This window comes from Vipera berus (genome assembly GCF_964194415.1).
Source record: "Vipera berus genome assembly, chromosome: 11".
Taxonomy (NCBI): domain Eukaryota; kingdom Metazoa; phylum Chordata; class Lepidosauria; order Squamata; family Viperidae; genus Vipera; species Vipera berus.
In genome coordinates this window covers 1,124,456-1,142,642 of record NC_138214.1, presented here as the reverse complement: position 1 = coordinate 1,142,642, position 18,187 = coordinate 1,124,456, and the positions used below count along the sequence as shown (strand labels likewise).

Sequence of the window (18,187 nt, the reverse complement as noted above, 5' to 3'; positions counted from 1 at the left end):
AAAGGGAAACATGGAAAGGACAAATGGCCAGGCCCCGCTGGTTGCTGAAGCACCCATGAATCATCTAAGGGGTTTTGCGGAAGTGAAGCTCTTCAGGAAACCCACCCACACACTTCAACAAAAACAACTCTTGTTACAGAGCTGTCACGAAATGTCAGGATAAACCCCCCCCCCCCAAATGGTGGTGTCTTCTGCATAACAGTCCTGGAAAACTCTTTCTGTGTGGCCTTTGGGAAAGGCTGCTTCAGGGGCATTTTCCCACACAGGACACGGCAGGTTGCACCGACTTCAGTGGGTGAAGTGTTCCACTGCAGAATAACTTCTGCCTACCTCACAGCTTAGCTGGAGGCCCCTCTTTCTTTCCCAGAAACCCCCACCCACCTTAGATTGCAACCAGAAGGCAAACACATCATTGTTATCAACTTAAAAACAAAGGTCAGCACATTGAAGTGCCAAAGGAAACTAGAGAGGGACAACTTCCCGAAAGACAATATATTCTTGGCAGCACATTGCGTCGCTGATCCTAAATGCAAACTCAGGACCTCGTCTACAGCCGGACAAACCCTGGCTCCCCAATTTCAGTTGGGCCTGTACTGACTTTGGCAGAATTGGGAACAACAGGCAAGGAGAAAAGAAAGCATGGGAATAAGAGAAGACCTGGAAAAACCATAAGCTAATTAGTAATGACACTTCGAGGAATCTCCAAACTCGTTTGGCCTGCAAGAAAACCACACATTTCAGGATACCTCCCTAGCTTACTGGTGTTCTGTAAAACCTCAAAAGTATCTGTCTTGTACTGATACACTTTCCCATAACAGTTCTCCCCTCTTGAGTTGCTCTGCTGTGTAGGAAGAGAGGGGCCAGTCTGCTCCTTTGGGGCTAGGAAATTTCTCTCTGTTCTGCTTCTCTCTTCCTAATCTCGATAGCTGGGAATTCCCAGCCTCGCAGGCAAAAAGTACTCTGCACGTGCTCAGAAGCTGCTTGTTTTTCCCCCCAGGACCACTCTGGCAGGGAGAAGTTGCTGTAAATTAAGTCAGATGTGGCTCTACCCTTTTGTACCTGCTGGCCCTGAACTTCTCAATCTCTTTATGTTCTGTGGCAGGGGTCTCCAAAGTAGGCAACTTTGAGACGTGTGGAATTCAACTCCCAGCATTCCTCAGCCACAAGTCTTTAAGTTGCCGAGGTTGGAGACCCCTGTGCTATGGCATAATAAGCTTGTTTGCCATCACGCTACTCTTTCAACTGCAATAGAGATATTATTATTATTATTATCATCATCATCATCATCGTCATCATCATCATCATCATCACCATTACAATCTTCATCTCTTCATGAAAGTGAATCCAGGCACCCTTGTGCAAGACCAGTGTGGGCTTTCCAACATTGGCTTAGCTGGCTGGGCACGCCTCATCATTGGGGTTTAGGACTCCGTCCAAAGTGTAAGCCAGCCAACTCTGACCTGCGATAAACCTTGGTTAAACAATTAGGTAAACCAAGCAGGGTGTAAATATCGTAGCTGTGGTTTTGCCCAGTACTTTTTATTTTTCATAATGACGATGTTATCTTCATCCCAACTGTGATAACACTTCCTGCATTTGACAACATACGGCCTCTGTGAGTTTACATAATACCACATAAGCTGTTTTAAAGATGTCACGAATGATCTTTGCTGCTTTGGGGACAAATTGTGTGATATTTCTTACTTCAATCGTGCAGAACGGGAAGGAGAAAAAATTAGTGTAGATTTCACATATTCTAGGCTGATTTCAGAGCATGGACGTGACCTGGGGACGTTTCCCTCTGTCTTGATGAAGGATACCTGGGCACTGGTGCAACAGGTGCCAGGAGTAAATCTTTCCTCTCTTTTAGCCTTTTAAAACTTTCCTTTCCCATTTTAAAACCGGTGAGGAAAAAAGTCGGAGAGCCCAACAAATGGCTGAGCTAGCCCAATATTTTTCAAACTTGGCAACTTTAAAATGTGTGGGCTTCCAATCCCAGAATCCTGGCTTTGGCTGAGTTGAAATCTTCATATCTCAAAGTTGGCAAGTTTGAAAAACATTGAATAGCTGCTAGGCAAAAGGTTCAAAGCCAAACATGGCAAGGAAGGAGTTTGGTGAGCTATTCTTGGGCAAGAATTCCACCCCACCTTACAAACATGTTTTGCTGCCTTTGTTTTTCTCATTTTTGACTTAAATTTTATTTCGCAGGAAGGTCCTCCCCGAAAGCAGGACTTTTTAATATGTTCATGATTTTAACATGTTAAAATCAAGAGTGCCCACAATCTCAGAGAGGGTGAGGCCAATTTCCCCCAATGTTCCTGGATTGAGCACAGTCACCTCTTGTTATTCGTGTGCTGGGTTTTGACAAGGTGTTTGATACAACCCAGGGCTGCCCCCCCCCCCCCGGGCTGCAGAGGCCTTCTTAGGCATTAAAAAGGAACTGATTCATTTGTACCAGGAAGTGAAGTCCCTCTGCCCCTTTATTTGAATAATCAGCTTTGGAACAAAAGAGCAGAAGAAAAAAGAATGCCCTGTTGACTTGACAGAAAGCGCAAGACTTTTGTATTCAGCAAGTTGTGGAAAAGCAGGGAGGTGCGATAGATCCAGCAACCCAGGAGGAGAGAACTTGGCAAGGCTTCTGAATTAAAATGTGGGTTGTCAGGCTAAAACTTCTCAAGAGCCACCTTCTCCTAGGGAAAAAATGCGTCTCCCTGGGTGGGCGTCTTTCTCTGATTATTTCTGGAGGGTTTTGTTTTTCTGAGCTGAGTTTTGAAGGCGAGGAGAGGAGGCTCATTCTGCTGCATCGCTCTTTCTGCATCGCTCTTTCTAAGGCACAAAGCCTTCTTAGATGCCCTTTTCCTAACCTTTTAAGGACCAAGTCATTCCTAAAAGGAGACCCTTCCCAATGTCTTTTTTGGGAACTGGACAGCAATGGGGACACTCACACAGGCTGCAAATTTTGGAAGGTTGCTCTGGTGAAAGATGGGATGTGCAAGGCTGCACCATCGTCCATCCCCAATCTCTGGTCCTTTGAAGCATGTTTCAAAAGCAAACAGAGGAGAAGTAGAGGAGGAAAGCCAGAGATGTTTTCAGCCCAGGGTTGTTTATTCAGGTTGGCTGAAGGAGTCACAATGGCTGGATCCATGGAGGGAGGGGAGGCTACCAAGATGCTCCCCTCTCTGGCCTGGGAAAGCCTTGGACCTGACAGCCAGGAAGACGTGCTGAAGTCCAGTAAAGAGGCACCGACCAACCTTGCCGCAAGCTAAATCTTCCACCTGTTCTTGGAGTCATAGTAGGTTTTCTGTAGAACTGCTAACTGTTTGACAGTTTGACCTAAGCACACCGTCAAGGCATGGCATTTCACAACCGGTGCTGGCTTTGCTGGTGCAAACAACTTTCAGCTGCAAAAACACCATGAAGTATAACAGGCAGCAATTGTGCTTTGCAACACATCCATGTTGGAAAACAAAAAGGCTGACCTTTAGAGCAGAGGTCCCCAACCTTTTGGGCACCAGGGACCAGTTCTGTGGAGAGAGGTTTTTCTGGAATGGAGGGTGTGTGGTTTTGTGCGCTGCCTGCATCTCATGGATGGGGCTTTGCTTGTTTGTGCGGCCTGGTTGCTGGCATGCCGCGGCCAGGTGCCGGTCCGCAGACCAGGGGTTGAGGACCCCTGCTTTAGAGGAATGCATGCACTAGCGTACCCTGAAGAGGATTGGTTTGGGGGACAGAATTTGATGTCCTCCAGTTGGTCAAGAAATGCCCCCTTTGCAGAACTGAAGGAGGGGAACGGGTTTGAGCAACTGTGGGACTAAAGGAAGAGGAGAGGAATGCAAAGCCGTGGCACAAAGACTTCTAAAAGGGGACTTCCTAAAACAAACTGCACAAATTGTTGGCTTAATACAGCAGTTGATCTTCAGAGACAATTCTGCTCATTGAAAAGTAGGAGAAATGAAGCCAGACATTTATTTTCTTGGTTGTTTTTCTAATCAATTTAGATAATTTTTGAATTCTGGGGTGATGAGGTCACAGCTGCAGGTCTGTACTCATCTCATTCTCTCATGCATATTAAAATGAAATTGCAGTTGGCAGCATTTGGAAGCCACTGGCATAGTTGAAGTATGACGACTTCACTTGTGCGTGTACACACCTAGCAGTGGCAGTTGTGCAACGGGGCAGGTTTGATTTAGTCTTTCTGCTTAGTTTATGGGCCAGTCTTGGATGCGAAACCAGGACATGAGCTAAGCAAGGAAAAGGTGAAATGCACTGAGTCATCCCAAAATAATTGGATTTCCTGGAAATAATTAACAAGGAATTAATTGCAGAGTAAGATCCGTCAAGGTTGGATAGATGTGGACGATGATTCCACATTGAAGAAGCGTCAGAGAGAACTAAGAGCCGTTAGTCACAGACTCTCCTGGCCCAAAATACCTGGCGCTGCGATGCCCACGGAGCAGCTTTGCGTGGGATGGGCAGAAGAGAGGAGGAAGAGGCACTATCTGGCCTTCATTTGGTTTGGAATGCTTTTGCACAGTTCAAAAGTCCCAAAACACACACACACACACACACCTTCCTGTTTTTTTGCAGCTACAACTTGGTTTAGTTGAAGACGCTGGCCTACAAATCAGGCGACGGCAAGTTCTAGTCATGCCTTAGGCATGAAAGCCAGGTGGGTATCTTTGGACCAGGTGCCCTCTTAGCCCCCAGTGCCAGGCTCTGGCAACAAGCCAGCTTGTCAAGGTTGGACACCCCTGCCTTAAGGCAATTGGGTGGTTTTGCCTTTGTGTGTTTTCCTTTTCAAACAGGAGGTTACGGATTCAGGCCTGATGCGAACCTAATTAACCAAGGCTTATTAAAAAAAAGTTAACTAACCTGGATAAGGAAACCACAGCTCAATGGCAGCCAGGCTAGGCAAACTGCCAGGAGGTTTGTGCCCAGCCTTTCCTTGCCTTGCGGCACCATCCAATTCCCTCTGAAGGAAAAGGCTGGTTTTGTGGGGGCTTCTCTGGCTGAGCTTTCTCTCCTTTGTGGGCTAATCCCCCATTTCAGGGCTCCAGCCCGGAGAGCAGACAGCAAGGCAGCCTCACCACTCTGGCTGGAAACCAAATTGGCGGCTTCAGCATTCCTGGCTGTGTGGGTTCGATTCTGTGGCTGCACAACACTCGAGTCGAGACAAGAGCCCGGTTCCTCCCCAGCCTCCCCCCCTCCAGGATTCATCTAAAGGAATCGTCCAAGAAAGAGGAGACAAATAGTCAAGCTGCCTGGGCTGACATCCAGGGCCAGATGCTGCTTGGGGGGTAAACAGAACAGCAGAATTCCCCTTGCTGGCGTCTCCCTCTCACTTCGAGATTAAAAAGCACACTTTTCATAACCAGGCATGTATGCGGAGAGGGGAATCCCTTGCCTGCTGCATCCAGTCCTGCAAATATCCAGAAATTTTGCTGAGTGGATTAAAGTCTCTCCAAAGCCGCCATCTACGGAGCAGCAAGCATGCCAGCAAAAGTTACTTTCATTTCTCAATTTTTTCTCTCTTTCATTTTCTCTTCCTCCTTAAAGTCAGGGAGGCTGAGCAGGGAATGGGGCCAAAGCAATTCAGGGCAAGCAACCAGGAACGTGGGTGGCCATAGGTGCATTTGCAGATGTTTTAAAACTGGCTCTTGCTAAATAAACCCCAAACCTGCTTAGTTCCAGGCCATACTTTGTTCTCAAGCACAACCACAAAAAAAATACTGTTTAACCTCACGAACAGACAGTTACGTTCCAACATCTCCTCCCCCCCCCCCTTTTAAGCAACCAGAGTAGGCAGGTTGAGCAAACGCAGGAAACGGCGAGAAACCTACTCAGGGCCACGTTCTGTGAGATCCTCTCTAGGTTTGGGGACCATCACGGTTTCTGCTTTCTCCAGAAGTGGAGGCTTCCAACTCCAAGAGCTGATTACAAAAACAGCTTCCCACTTTATTATATTCCATTGTACAGCTTTACAGGGCAGGAGGATCTGGAGTGGGACAGGGTCTGATCCATGCTTTCGAGGCATGTTGAGCACAATGCAACGAAGGACGGTACAAAAGAGAAGCAGGAGGCACTTTCCCGGTTCAAGTAAGTACCCTGTGAGGAAGAGGGGTGGAGAGGCCCCCGGTTAGGCATTGGAGGTTCCCCGGTTTCAGAATATTCCTGAGAAAGGTCTGGCAAGGGTCGAGAAGTTCTCTGGGCCCCTCCTGAAGCTCCAGGCGGGCTCAGAAGGAGCCGTATCTTTCTCCGGAAGTCCCGCTAATGGCACAGAAGACATGTAGGGTGTTCGGCAACCAGGATGGATGCCCGGAGTCTTCTTGGTAGATCTGAAAAGGGGAGCTGAGTTAGCACAGGCGTCTGCATCTCCGAAAAGGAGAAAAACATTTGCTTAACCGAAATGAAAACAGCGTGCTGTTACCCCACCTGGTCTTCAGAGCTGTTATGGCAAGGGCAGCATGGAGAAGGAAAGAAAGAGAAGGGAAGGGAAGTTATTGAAGGCATGAGACAGACTCTTCAAGGCCTGGGAGGTGGATTTCTAAATCCAGAAGGAGAAAAGAGAAAAGTTTCCGCTGGGGTCGCTTTGGGATCAAAAGGAAGGAAAGCAGCCAAACGGAGGCGTCTCCATGAAAAGCAACCCAGAAGGAACAGCTACGTTTCAGCCATGAAGAAGCAGCTTCTCCAAGGCTGGTTGGCTCCTTCTGGAGGACGTGGCTTGAAAACACATTTCTGAACACAGTCCGCTCTCTGATTCATCATGCATATGCACACACATAAACACACACATGGACATTGTTTGCTACTTGACTTTGTGTTGGCTTTCCTACTGCTTCTTTGTTCTTCACGGGGTGGATATTTTGCAAGGCCAGGAGAAGAAATCTGGAGGGTTTACAGCAGAGGTGTCCAATCGTGGCCACTTTGAGTCCTGTGGACTTCAACTCCCAAATTCCCCAGCGAGCTATGCATTGGACCACAAGTCTTAAAGTGGCCAAGGTTGGACACCCAAATTCGCAGCTTCCCAGCCCTTAATCAGACAGATCACCCTAAATTCTCACTAAGGCCATGATCTGCAACCCACTTCCTTGGCGCTCTGTCTCCTGGGTGTCTGCTCCTGCACAATTGACCGTCAACCACCTTTTCTGTCTCATTTCACAGGTGGGTCCTTGCTCAAATTGCACCCCGAACCTCCTTCAGAATTTCATCCAAGCCTTCTCTGGGCTGCTGCTCTGCTAGTTATTACCCTGGCCATCCTGTTCCCACTCCAGAGACACGTGAGGATGGTGTGCAGAGCAGTGCCTGACGGGGAATTATGGGAGGGGGTGCCTGCTCTAAAGGCCCCTCATCGAAACATCTGCACAGGACAGCAGTCAGTCTAACCGTGTCCCATTTGGCACCAACTGGCTTTTTCCAGGGATTGTGGGGCTTGATTCCCTGGCAGACTGCCACACTCTGGAGTTCAGTTGTGAAAAACGAGCTCCTGCAGAACAAAGGTTTCTTTAAAAGATAGTTTCACGAAGACCAAAAAATGCTAACTTGCTGGAGGGTCAAAATCATTGCTGATTTCTGTAGTGGGTAATCCCCTGTGCGGTTTTACCCTCATTCTGTTTTTGCTTTTAATAAGGTTCCGCTCCTTCTGTTCGCTCCGAGGGACGGCAGATCCCTCCTAATTTTACAATCGAGATTTTAGAGGTGAACTCCACCCGTCTCACTTGAACAGCTGCAGATGGCAAAGCGGTGGTGGTGGGGGGGCGGCTAGGAGAATATTGGGAGGCTGCCTGCAAAGCAGATAAGGCCCAGCCATTTCTGAGTAGCTTTTTCATAGCTAGGAGTTCTGGTTGGCTTTAGGAGGGTTTGAAAATAAAAACTCTGTGTGGTGGGACTTCTCCTGCACTCATCCCCAGTCAAAAACCAGATTCTCTCTGCCAGATTTCTTCTGGATTTCAGCCCTAGCATTAATCTTGCAGATTTTCACAAACTCCGAGAGAGATTCCTGCTACATGGGAGGGGGGGAATGAGGCTTTCAGGATTCCATGGCCTGGTAATCTTTTATTGAGGAATACTGCTGAATTGTTTGGACTACTACTACTACTACTACTACTACTACTACTACTACTACTACTCATCTAGTCCACCCCCCTGCTCAGGCAGGAAACCCTATACCATTCTGGACAAATGGCTGTCCAGTCTCTTCTTAAAAACTTCCAATGTTGGAGCATTCGCCGCTTCTGAAGGCAGCTTGTCCCATTCTTTGGCTCTTTAAATCTAGTTGGCGTAGGGTAGGATTGTAAGAGACTGACAATCAGTGGAGCTATAAATAGATAATGACTTAAAGGGCCTTGAAGAGGCTCCATCCTATAGCAGTGTTTTTAAAACTTAAAACCGGTGGACTTCGACTCCCAAAATTCTCCAGCCAGCTAAGCTGGTGGGGGAATTCTGGGAGTTGAAGTCTGCCTGTCTTAAAGTTGCCTGACTTCAGAAACATTCTCTGGAGAATTCCATCATCAACATAATGTTGTATAACTTATTTTTCTAAGCCCTGGAGAGTCACTGAAAGTGAGTGGGCAGCCATATAAATTTTCTTAAATAAATAAACATTATGGGATGTCCAGGCAACCCCGCCCTCCTCCCTCTGTCCCCTCCCATGACTTCATCCCACGGTTTCTGACTCAGATTACCAAAAGTCTTCTAAAAAGTGGACGGATCAAAGGAAGCGATTCTGGCCATCTGGGGCTTGGTCAACCCTGGAGAAGGCCCGTTGAGCCAGCCCAGCTTCCCCCCACCCCCAGAGCAAAAAGCAGGCGAGGAAGAAGAGCAGAACTGAAAAACTCTCAACCAGACCAGATCTTTCCCATTTGAATGGGAAGCTGCTGCAGTGGGGCCTTTGCCCCGTCTATGCAAATCCAGCCACAAGGGGGGAGGGCATGTAAATTGGAAGGGTTTGGAGGTCCTCCCCCCATTGCAACAGAGAGATAAGCTTGTTTTGATCCTATTTCCAATGACCTCAAACCTGAGAGTTGTCTGCACAACACTAAGCTCTGAATCCCAGTTTCGTAAGCAGCCGCGTACAGGGAACCCGACTTACAACCGGGCATATAATACTGTAAGCTGCTCAGAGTTACCGTGTGGTAAGACGGGTGGTTAATAAATTTTATAAGCAAACAAATAAATGCATTTAGCGACTTTAAACACCTGCGTCTTACCTGTTCGTGCAGGATTTCCGAGAGCTCTTTCACCATCTCCCTGAAGTTGGACTTCAGCTCCTCGTGATATTCTAGTTGGTCCTCCTTTATCAGCCGTTCATTGAACTCCAGGGCGATTCCGCAGGCTTGGATAAATTTCCTGGGGGAAGTGGAGAGGGGGGTGGAAGTGAAGTTGAAAAGCCAGGCTTTTAAATTCAGGGTGGAAGAGCAGATTTGGCAAGGCAAGCAGGACATTGTAGCTGGCCAGATCCTTCTCTGTTCCTTCAGACAATTGAGACAGTTGCAAAACTGCCAGTTTTTTGGGGAAAGGAGGAAGAGCATCCCTGTGCCAGGGAGGGCACTCCTAAAGGTGGTAGGCCTTCCTGAAATTGACGGCTGTTCTCTTGGCCATCCCTCTGTTCCTTGGAGCAGACAGAGCAGGACTTGGAGAGAAGAGATGAATTCCCATCTCTGATTCAGGATGAACTGCCCCCAAAAGCCTCTGGGGTTGAAATCCCAGCTGTCCCAACTCCTAGTTCAGCCACTTCCCTCTTACTGGTCCCTCTAATTTAGAAAGAATCCACATCTTTTGGGTTATCAGTGACATTCTAGGCCCTAGTTGGTCTAGTGCAGTATTTTTCAACCTTGGGAACTTGAAGATGGGTGGACTTCAACTCCCAGAATTCTCCAGCTAGCCATGTCCGTTTTCTCTCTCTGGAGTGGAGAGATTGCAGAAGGAGGGATTAGAAAAGAATAAGCAGGCATGCAACATCAAAAGGTATGCATTAATACCAGGGAATTCTGGGAGTTCAACTCCACCCATCTCCAAGCTGCCATGGGCGAGAAACACTGCTCTAGTGAGAGGATGGCAGTCCAAGGGTCTTGGGGAGGTGACTCGCAGGATTCTTCACACTTGGGTATGTGCACCTGGCATTTCCCTTTGACAAACACAGTTCTGGGAAGAATGTGGTTCCTTATTTGCCTACTTTGCTTGAACAAATGCAAAAGGGCACCAATCTAGCTGGGCTAATGAAAAGAAAAGGAGAATGGGTTTGCTCAGCTGGATGTTGAGCTTCTTAAGCTTTCTACTTTTAATTTTCCCTTCCCATTTTCAAAAATTATGGAGGACCCCAAAAGAGATTATATTTGTATGGGTTTTATCTATCAACATTATTGTATTAAAAATTTAAATGGATTGTTAAAATAATCATATGAACACCATTAGTAAAGTAAAGGTAAAGGTTCCCCCGCATCATTTTAAAATGTTTAAAATGAGTCCAGATGCTTCCATAAATCCTCTCCCCTTGATCTGCCACCATTAAAGGTAAAGGTAAAGGTTCCCCCGCACACGCGTGCTAGTCGTTTTCAACTCTAGGGGCCGGTGCTCATCTCCGTTTTAAAGCCGAGGAGCCAGCACTTGTCCGAGGACGTCTCCGTGGTCATGTGGCCGGCATGACTAGACGCCAAAGGCGCACAGAACGCTGTTACCTTCCCACCGTAGTGGTCCCTATTTTTCTACTTGCATTTTTACGTTCTTTCGAACTGCTAGGTTGGCAGAAGCTGGGACGAGTAACAGGCGCTCACTCTGCTACGCGGCACTCGGAATTCGACCCGCCAAACTGCCGACCTTCTAATCGACAAGCTCAGCGTCCTAACCCACTGAGCCACTGCGTCCCATGAACGCCATTAGATATTAACATAAAATAGGTTTTGTGGAAAAAAACCCTGTATTTTTAACAAATAAAAAATAATGAGAAGACAGACAGGGTTTTTAAATTTGGCAAGTCTCTTCAAAATCTGTCAAATAATTTCAATTTTGTAGACCCCGTGAGAGGGTCTTGGGGAGATCTCCAGAGGTCCTGAGATACACTTGAAGCAATACTGAACTTGAGAAAAATGTGAACTCTGTTGGGCTCCTGTAGCGAAGTTGTGTTAATTTCCTTATCACAAATAGTTCTGGAACAATCATAAAATTCTAACTGGCTTATACAAATAATCAACTACAGCCCACTGTTAAAAGACGTCAAAGGAAGACAGCCAATAAACCTCAGACCAAGAGATGATAAAGCCTGGCGATGATAAGGAATGTTTCGCCACCTTTCCGTGAGTGCTAACAGGAAGTGGGAAGCAGCCATTATTACCTGGGGAAGGGGCTGCTTCTAGGGGCAGGGCTCAGAAGCACCCTTCCCAAATCCAGCTGCAGGAGAGATGACTTCAACCTGGAGCGGATGGTTCCTGAGGTAACCTAACCAGGGCCTTGAAGGACTTCATTGATAAAGTCCAGCATTTTGAACGGTACCCAGAAATTCAGGGATCTCCGGTGCAGCTGGTCTGGTTTTGGTCGGTGCCTGGGTGGGAGACCACCTGGAGTTCCATCGCCCAAGAAAGGTGCCAAAGTCCACGATACCAACCTGAACATGTCCTTGAGTTCGGTCACCTTCTTCATGGGATATTTGCTGGGAAGCTTGTCATCCAAGAATGCCCGGGCGTATGCCAGGGGACCAGCATTGACCTAATGCCATGTCCCCCACAACAGAGGTACAGTGACAGAGAGATCAGGCGAAGAGAAAGAGACAAATGAAGAAGCTGGACCACAGCACAAAACCCAGGTACTCTGCAGTGCTGGGGATGCTTCAAGGAACGCCTCAGTGATCTTCAAAGCAACCGTGTCCCTCAGTGTCTTTATCCAGCAGCCCTAAGGGCAGGAAGCAAAGATTCCTCTTTCTACCCCCAGGAACTGGAGGAGCACCAGAGCTTAAAGATAAGCGACTGGGAGAAGAATGCTTAACTTTGAAAGGCTACATCTAGCCTTTTTTAGGCCCGACCCTGAAAGGGCAGGAATTGGTACCCCTGATTTTAAGCAGCCAAGGAATTCTAGGAGCTTCCTGTCCATCCCAAGGAGATTTGGGGTCTTCAGCTAATCCCCTTGCATTAAATCCATGAACACATACACATGGGGCAAACAGCGACACCTCAACAGATCTGCTATGATTCATGGAACAGCTGGGGAGGAATCCTAGGCCTTTTAGAGGAGTGAAAATTATAGGGTGGGCTTCTTGCCCATGAAAAACGTAAAGGAACTGGTTGTAACCCATGATTTATGGCTTATCTGTCATGTGAATCCTTTGTGGCTTATTCAGCAAACAATGTTTAAACTATTGGTAGTTTGCAGTGGAAAGACACCGAGGGCAGAACTAGAAGGAGCCTTCCAGCTAAAAGCTGTCAAATTTCCCTCCCCATTTCCAGCCAGGAAAATATTGACTTCCAGGGCAGATGTGCCCAGATGCTTACTTGCACTGAAACCGCCCCCTGCAGTTTCAACTGCAGCTGGATCATGTCCACCTCTGGCGAAGCACAAAGCTGCTGCAATTCGGAGGTCTTTCCTTTGATTTCATCCGTGGCCACGTCAATCGGCTTCAGGCTGACCTGCTGCTCGCTGCTGACGGGGATTCTTTTCTTAACATACGGGAAAGAGTTGCAAGCTAGGAGAAAGAAGCAAGTCACAGAAGCGCTGAGCAGGAGAATTACCAGTTCCCCACCTGCAAGCTCTAGCTCAAAAATAAATCTCTGCTTCTGAGAAAGGCAGCCCGGGAAGACCTAATCAGCCCCTTTGCTCTAACTTAATCTCATCTATCTTGAGGCAAAGAAAGAAAAGATGTCTCAACAGACCACAAACTTTACAATAATGCTGACAAGGAAACTCAAAGTCCATGCAAACTTTTCTATAGAGTGAATAAAATGCCCAGAGGTCATGATTAGGCAACTTTTTGAGTGATGACTCCCTCTGATTGTGCAAGACAGCTAAATCTCCTAATTTGGGGGCATCTCACTCTCCAGTGTCCAAGATGATGGAAGCCTTGAGAAACAGTGTGAGGGCTTCCTGGGCGTTCACACAAAGGTTTGTGACTTGACCTCAGTCATGGTTCAAAAGGTCTGTAAGAAGAACTGTTAGTGGTTAGGGTGCCTCTTCCCACATGTAGTCAGAATACTTGGGGGCAAATCAAGACAGAGTTCTCATTTGAGCAGAAATGACCAGGCTATAATTGTCCTCCTTGGGAGACATTATAGGAAGGCCCAGCTCTGTGGGACAGACTCCAATGCTGGAAAAGGTGGAAGGAAAGAGCAGAGGATGATCAGGAGATGAAGATTGCACTGCCAATGGATACATCATTGGAAGACCAGATTAGGGACAGATGTTCCTGGAGAAAACCTCTGTAGTACCACCTTAGTAGTCAGGTAACAACTTGACTTGACGGGCTATAATCAATTACTGGATTTCTGGCTTAGGGGACATTGAGATCAAATAAGGACCACCTCCTCTGAAGAAGAGATTGTCTTCTCCTAGTTCTGAGTGGTTTGCTCTTGAGATAATTCATTTATTTATTGGCCTCCATTTCAGCAATGGTAGGTGGTCTTTCCTTTGAGTTTCAGCAGTTGCAAAGCCTATTTTCATATTTGTATAACTAGATGGAGTCTTTATTTTTCAAACAAAGAATTAGGGAGAGGCGCAATCAGTCTCTGAATTACTTAACATAAAAAACCCATATACACCTATGCACCAAGACACACTCACTAGTGAGGATGGTCCGCCTCTTGCACTGCTCCTCCACATTTCCATGCTTCTTCCCAGACAAGGTGTACGGGGTCTCGAAGACAAACTGGTTGATGTTGTGGTTCCTTTCAAACTCCGTCTTCCTCTCTGAAAGCTCCTTCTCGTCAAAAAACGGCTTCAGGTAAGTCACCTGAATGTGAGCGTACTTGGCATCTAGATCTTTGGGGTTCACCTGCAGTAAGAAAATGGAAAGTTCAGAAAGGAACCAAAAGAAGATCAACCTAGTTGGATATTCAGGGATCTCTGGCCAAGAGACCAACCTTTCTGGATCCCAAGCCCATGACGACCACTGGGGAACCTCTTGAGATGATGACAACTGGAAGGAAGTTCCCCACCATGACCCTGCAGCAAGGAGGGGTGTATGGGGCACCCCAAATTTCCCTCACTTGTCTCTTTGACTCAACACAGGCAGGCACCCCAAAGCCAGCCCAATGTTCAGCAGCGTCCTTTGAGCAAGTCAAGTCTTCCTTGGCAAAACTGCTCTAAGTCAACCAGTTCACCCAGCAAACACTTAGGTGAGACTCACCAAAATTGGCCATTCACCTGAATAAGTCAGAACTCAGAAGCCCTGAGTTGGAAATGCCGCCTGAGGCCATCTAGTCCAGCCCCTTGCTTGGGGTAGGAGCCCTAATTAAAGCCTCCCAGGCCAATGACTGTCCAGCTTTTCTTCGAATATACGCAGCAAAAGGAAGTCCAGGAAGCCGCTTGGTAATGCGGTTCTACTCTGCCAGAATCCGAGCCATCCTTTCAGATTACCTTGTTGGAATCCTGGATAATTTTGACACTTTCAGCTCCAAATTTCTCTCCGTAGAGTTTCAGCAGCCGGAAGGATATCTCCGAGAGGCCGGTTAATTTGGGCTCCTTGTAGATATATTCTTTCCCATCCTCTTCTTCAAAGAAAGCCTGCAATGATTTTTAGAAAGGATTTGGGAGGGGGGGACGAGAATAGGGTTTCCTGCCTGAGCAGGGGGTTGGACTAGATGACCTCCAAGTTCCCTTCCAACTTATTATTATTATTACTTCCACAGGGACACATCAGAAGGGATGAACAAGGAACCCAGTTCAAGAGATTGGCTTTTCTCTTGTTCAGGTTGATAGTCCTCATGGTTCTCTTGCTAGCCTCCAAAGACGCTGAATTTGCAGAGGTCAGAGCAAGAACTGAGTAAGAGAGAGGTGGAAAACGATGGCCCCCTTATGACTTGTGGGTTTTAACTCCCAGAATTCCTGAGCTAGCCATGGAATAAGGTGTGTACTGGATGAGGAAGGGAGGCAGACAGACAGACAGACAGTGAAAAACAGATATAGACCGGAGTTCTATTTGGTATTATTGGAAGAGCTGTGGTGGCACAGTGGTTAGAATGAATATTGCAGGCTAACTCTGCCCACTGTCAGGAGTTCGATCCTGACCGAATCATAACTATGAACCAGCTGCCAAGCGTCGGAGTTCTGACCACATGACCATGGGGGATGCTGCAATGGACGTAAGTGTGAAAACAGCCACAAGTCACTTTTTCCTATGCCCTTGTAATTTTGAACGGTCACTAAATTGTTGTAAGTCAAGGACTGCCTGCATAGGTCTAAGTGCCAGTGCTACTCTAATAAAGGAGCAACAGCCAGGTGTCGGCCTTTGAGTCCCGTCGTCCGATTCTGCTTCCGGGACCTGGGCGCCCTTCCCACCCGCCGGGCACCCCCTGGGGCTGCTCTGGCTCTGCTGGGCTCTCCGCGCAGCCGGACCCGCAAGGCCTCTCTGGCCTGAACCTGGTGCTCAGCTGCCCTGCCTACGTCCCTTCTCTTTTACTGGCTTCTTTCGAGAGTGGGCGAGTCGTTTATTTTATGGGAGATCGTTTTATGTTGCTTTCATGCACTGCGCTGGACTCCTTCAGGAGGAAGGCCGGCATAAAGAAAGGAAACAGTAAAAAATGAATCATTGGTTACACAAATAAAGTCAAATATAGAATATGGAAGGAGGTTCTAGCCCAGGCAGGAAACCCTGTACCACTTTAGACAGATGGTTGCGCAATCTCTTCTTAAAAACCTGCAGGGAAAGGAAAGAGAAGGAAGAAGGCGAAGGAGGAAGGGAAGGAAAGGATAAAATAAATATAAAGGGAAGTAAAGTAAAAATAGTAATAACAATAAATGCAGGCCGTATTTTAAGACCAAGAAAACACAAAACACCCTCAAGGGAAAAGGGCCCTTGAAAATAAAACATCGATCAATGATGCTTCTCGAGAAAATCATAGATTTGTGTCTGTCTTGCTTGCTCAGTCTCAGAAGATGGGAAACAGCTGGAGAACTAAGAGAGAGACAGAAATTGCCAGGAAACTGAAGAATTGGAATGTCCTAACCTCAAGCGAAATGGATTTAATGCTAAGAATTACATCTGGTCCAATGTCATTTATAATTATGAAACGTGAATAGCATCCAAGGAGGCTGAGAATGTGGAGTTTTGAGGTGAATCTGGAGAGTCCTTTGGGGCCTCAAAAGATCAAAACTTGATAACTTCTCCAAAGTCTGGGAAAGCCTCTCCTAGAGGTGTCCAAAAGAAAAACCTCATGTCAGTGTTTTTCAGGATTGACCACTATAAGACCTGTGGACTACAGCTCCCACAATTCTCCAGGCAGCAGGAATTTTGGGCATTGAAGTTCACATGTCTTAAACTTGCCATGTTTGAAAAACACTGCTTTAGACAGTCCCCCCAACAAAGAAAATGGAACTGATTGAGCCACACATCCCAGACAGCTGCTTCAGAGGAAGGATTCTTGAAAGCATTGGGGGGGGGGAGGAAGGAGAAACTGGAGGTGCCAAAAACGCCCTTGGAGGAGCAGCAGACAAAGCAGTGCCTGGTAAGGGTGGCAAGGAAGTGGATGCCAACTGAAGTGAATCGAAGAAGAAACCAGGATACACAAAAAGGCTACTTTAAGGTCAGGACCCCATGATGGATTCACTCTCTGTGTCCATCATCCAAGCAATCCATGGGCTCACCTGTCCATAGAACGCGACTCGGAAGTAGGTGCCCAGAAGCCTCCTTTTGCTCTGCATCACCTCCAGGATTTTACTGTACGCCCCATGGAGAGTTCGGTACACCTGGGTCAATTTCTGTAATGGGCAGAGGGAGTAATCTTGAGGAACAGGAGGAAGAGCAGCGAGCAAGGCAACAATCAGATAAAAGAAAGCTGAGTCCAGAGCAGCACTGTAATCCGAGGAAGCGTCTCGGAGCAGACCTGCCCTAGCACTGATGTTGTTACCTAGTTTGGGTAATGCAAACTAGGTAATGCAAATACCTAGTCTGCAAGAAAACAAGCAAACTCAGAGCACCCCAAGGACCCCTCATTTTGATCCTGAACTAAAAATATTCGCTTTTATTGAGACCTGCCCTAAGACAGGGAGGAGGGGGAGGACATTCAGGCTGCAAAATTCTGTTATTATAATCTTATAAAAGTAGGGTTAGCATGCATAACTTGGGTTTTCTAGCCTGGTCTACCTTAAAATGCTGACCGTAAGGCTGACCGTTTCTGAAAATATAAAGAAGGCCAGAATGCTTTGGGGGAGCTGGAGGCCAAGGGTCAATCCACAAGACCCTCCCCGGCTGCCCCCAAGCCCCTGGGCTGTGCTTCAGTCTCTGGATCAACCACTTTTCTCCTACTGGCTAATTAGGTTTTCCTCTTTCTCCCTGCAGGGTGGGGCAGAAATGCTCAGGCCAGCTTTCAATGGGCTACCTCAAACTCGCGCCGTTTCTCGTAGATCGGGATGATCATCTTGGCGACCTCGGCGATGACCTCGTATCTCTCGGCTTTCCACAAGCCGTCGACACACTGCTCCAACAACTCCACCAGCACCTCCTGTGAGTTGCACGAGAAAACAGTGGATCACGAGAGAGCCAGTTGGGTCTTGCGGTTGAAGCACCCGGCTAGAGAGCGGAAGACTCTAAGCCCGGATGATCCGCTGAAGTGGGTTGCAAGCAAAACATGTTTTGGTGATCTGAGTCATGAGTAACTTCTGGGACAAGACAAGAACGAGACATGGCAGGCAGTCCAGAAAGTTCCTTGTTGCAGTGACGGAGAATAAAAAACTCTGGAAAGTCTGTCCCCGTTTCTCTCTGTCCCATGTTACACCAAACAAAAGAGAGGATTCTCTTTCTGTCTCCAACTTCATCTTCAGGCCCACCCTTAAGGTCATATTCACGCCTCTTGCAAAATCCGGTCTACTTTTCTTTACAGCAGCTGAGATCAAAACTGCAAAGATTTAGAGAATCCAACTTTCTCCATCTGACACCTTGCCCTGGGCCACTCTGACTACAGCTCTCAGCATTCCCAGCCTCCTTTAGCTACAGTAGCTGGGAATTCTGAGGGCTAGAGTCCCAATCGTGGGTGCCAAAGGGGAAGAAGGCTGCCCA

The 18,187-nt window shown here is 47.3% G+C and overlaps 1 protein-coding gene across 3 annotated transcripts in view; it reads right to left on the bottom strand.

Moving 5' to 3' along the window:
- Positions 1 to 5,928: 5,928 nt before the first annotated feature.
- DOCK11 (dedicator of cytokinesis 11) overlaps positions 5,929 to 18,187 on the bottom strand; it is a 48,321-nt gene continuing 36,062 nt past the window's right edge. For all 3 annotated transcript variants that reach the window (XM_081336350.1, XM_081336352.1, XM_081336351.1), the window contains 8 exons: positions 17,511 to 17,633; positions 16,777 to 16,890; positions 14,551 to 14,697; positions 13,756 to 13,966; positions 12,474 to 12,664; positions 11,594 to 11,694; positions 9,204 to 9,342; positions 5,929 to 6,332 (listed from right to left, as the gene is read on the bottom strand). In XM_081336350.1, coding sequence (XP_081192476.1) covers positions 6,231 to 6,332; positions 9,204 to 9,342; positions 11,594 to 11,694; positions 12,474 to 12,664; positions 13,756 to 13,966; positions 14,551 to 14,697; positions 16,777 to 16,890; positions 17,511 to 17,633 — 1,128 coding nt within the window. In that variant the 3' untranslated portion in view covers positions 5,929 to 6,230. The remainder of the gene's footprint in view (positions 6,333 to 9,203; positions 9,343 to 11,593; positions 11,695 to 12,473; positions 12,665 to 13,755; positions 13,967 to 14,550; positions 14,698 to 16,776; positions 16,891 to 17,510; positions 17,634 to 18,187) is intronic.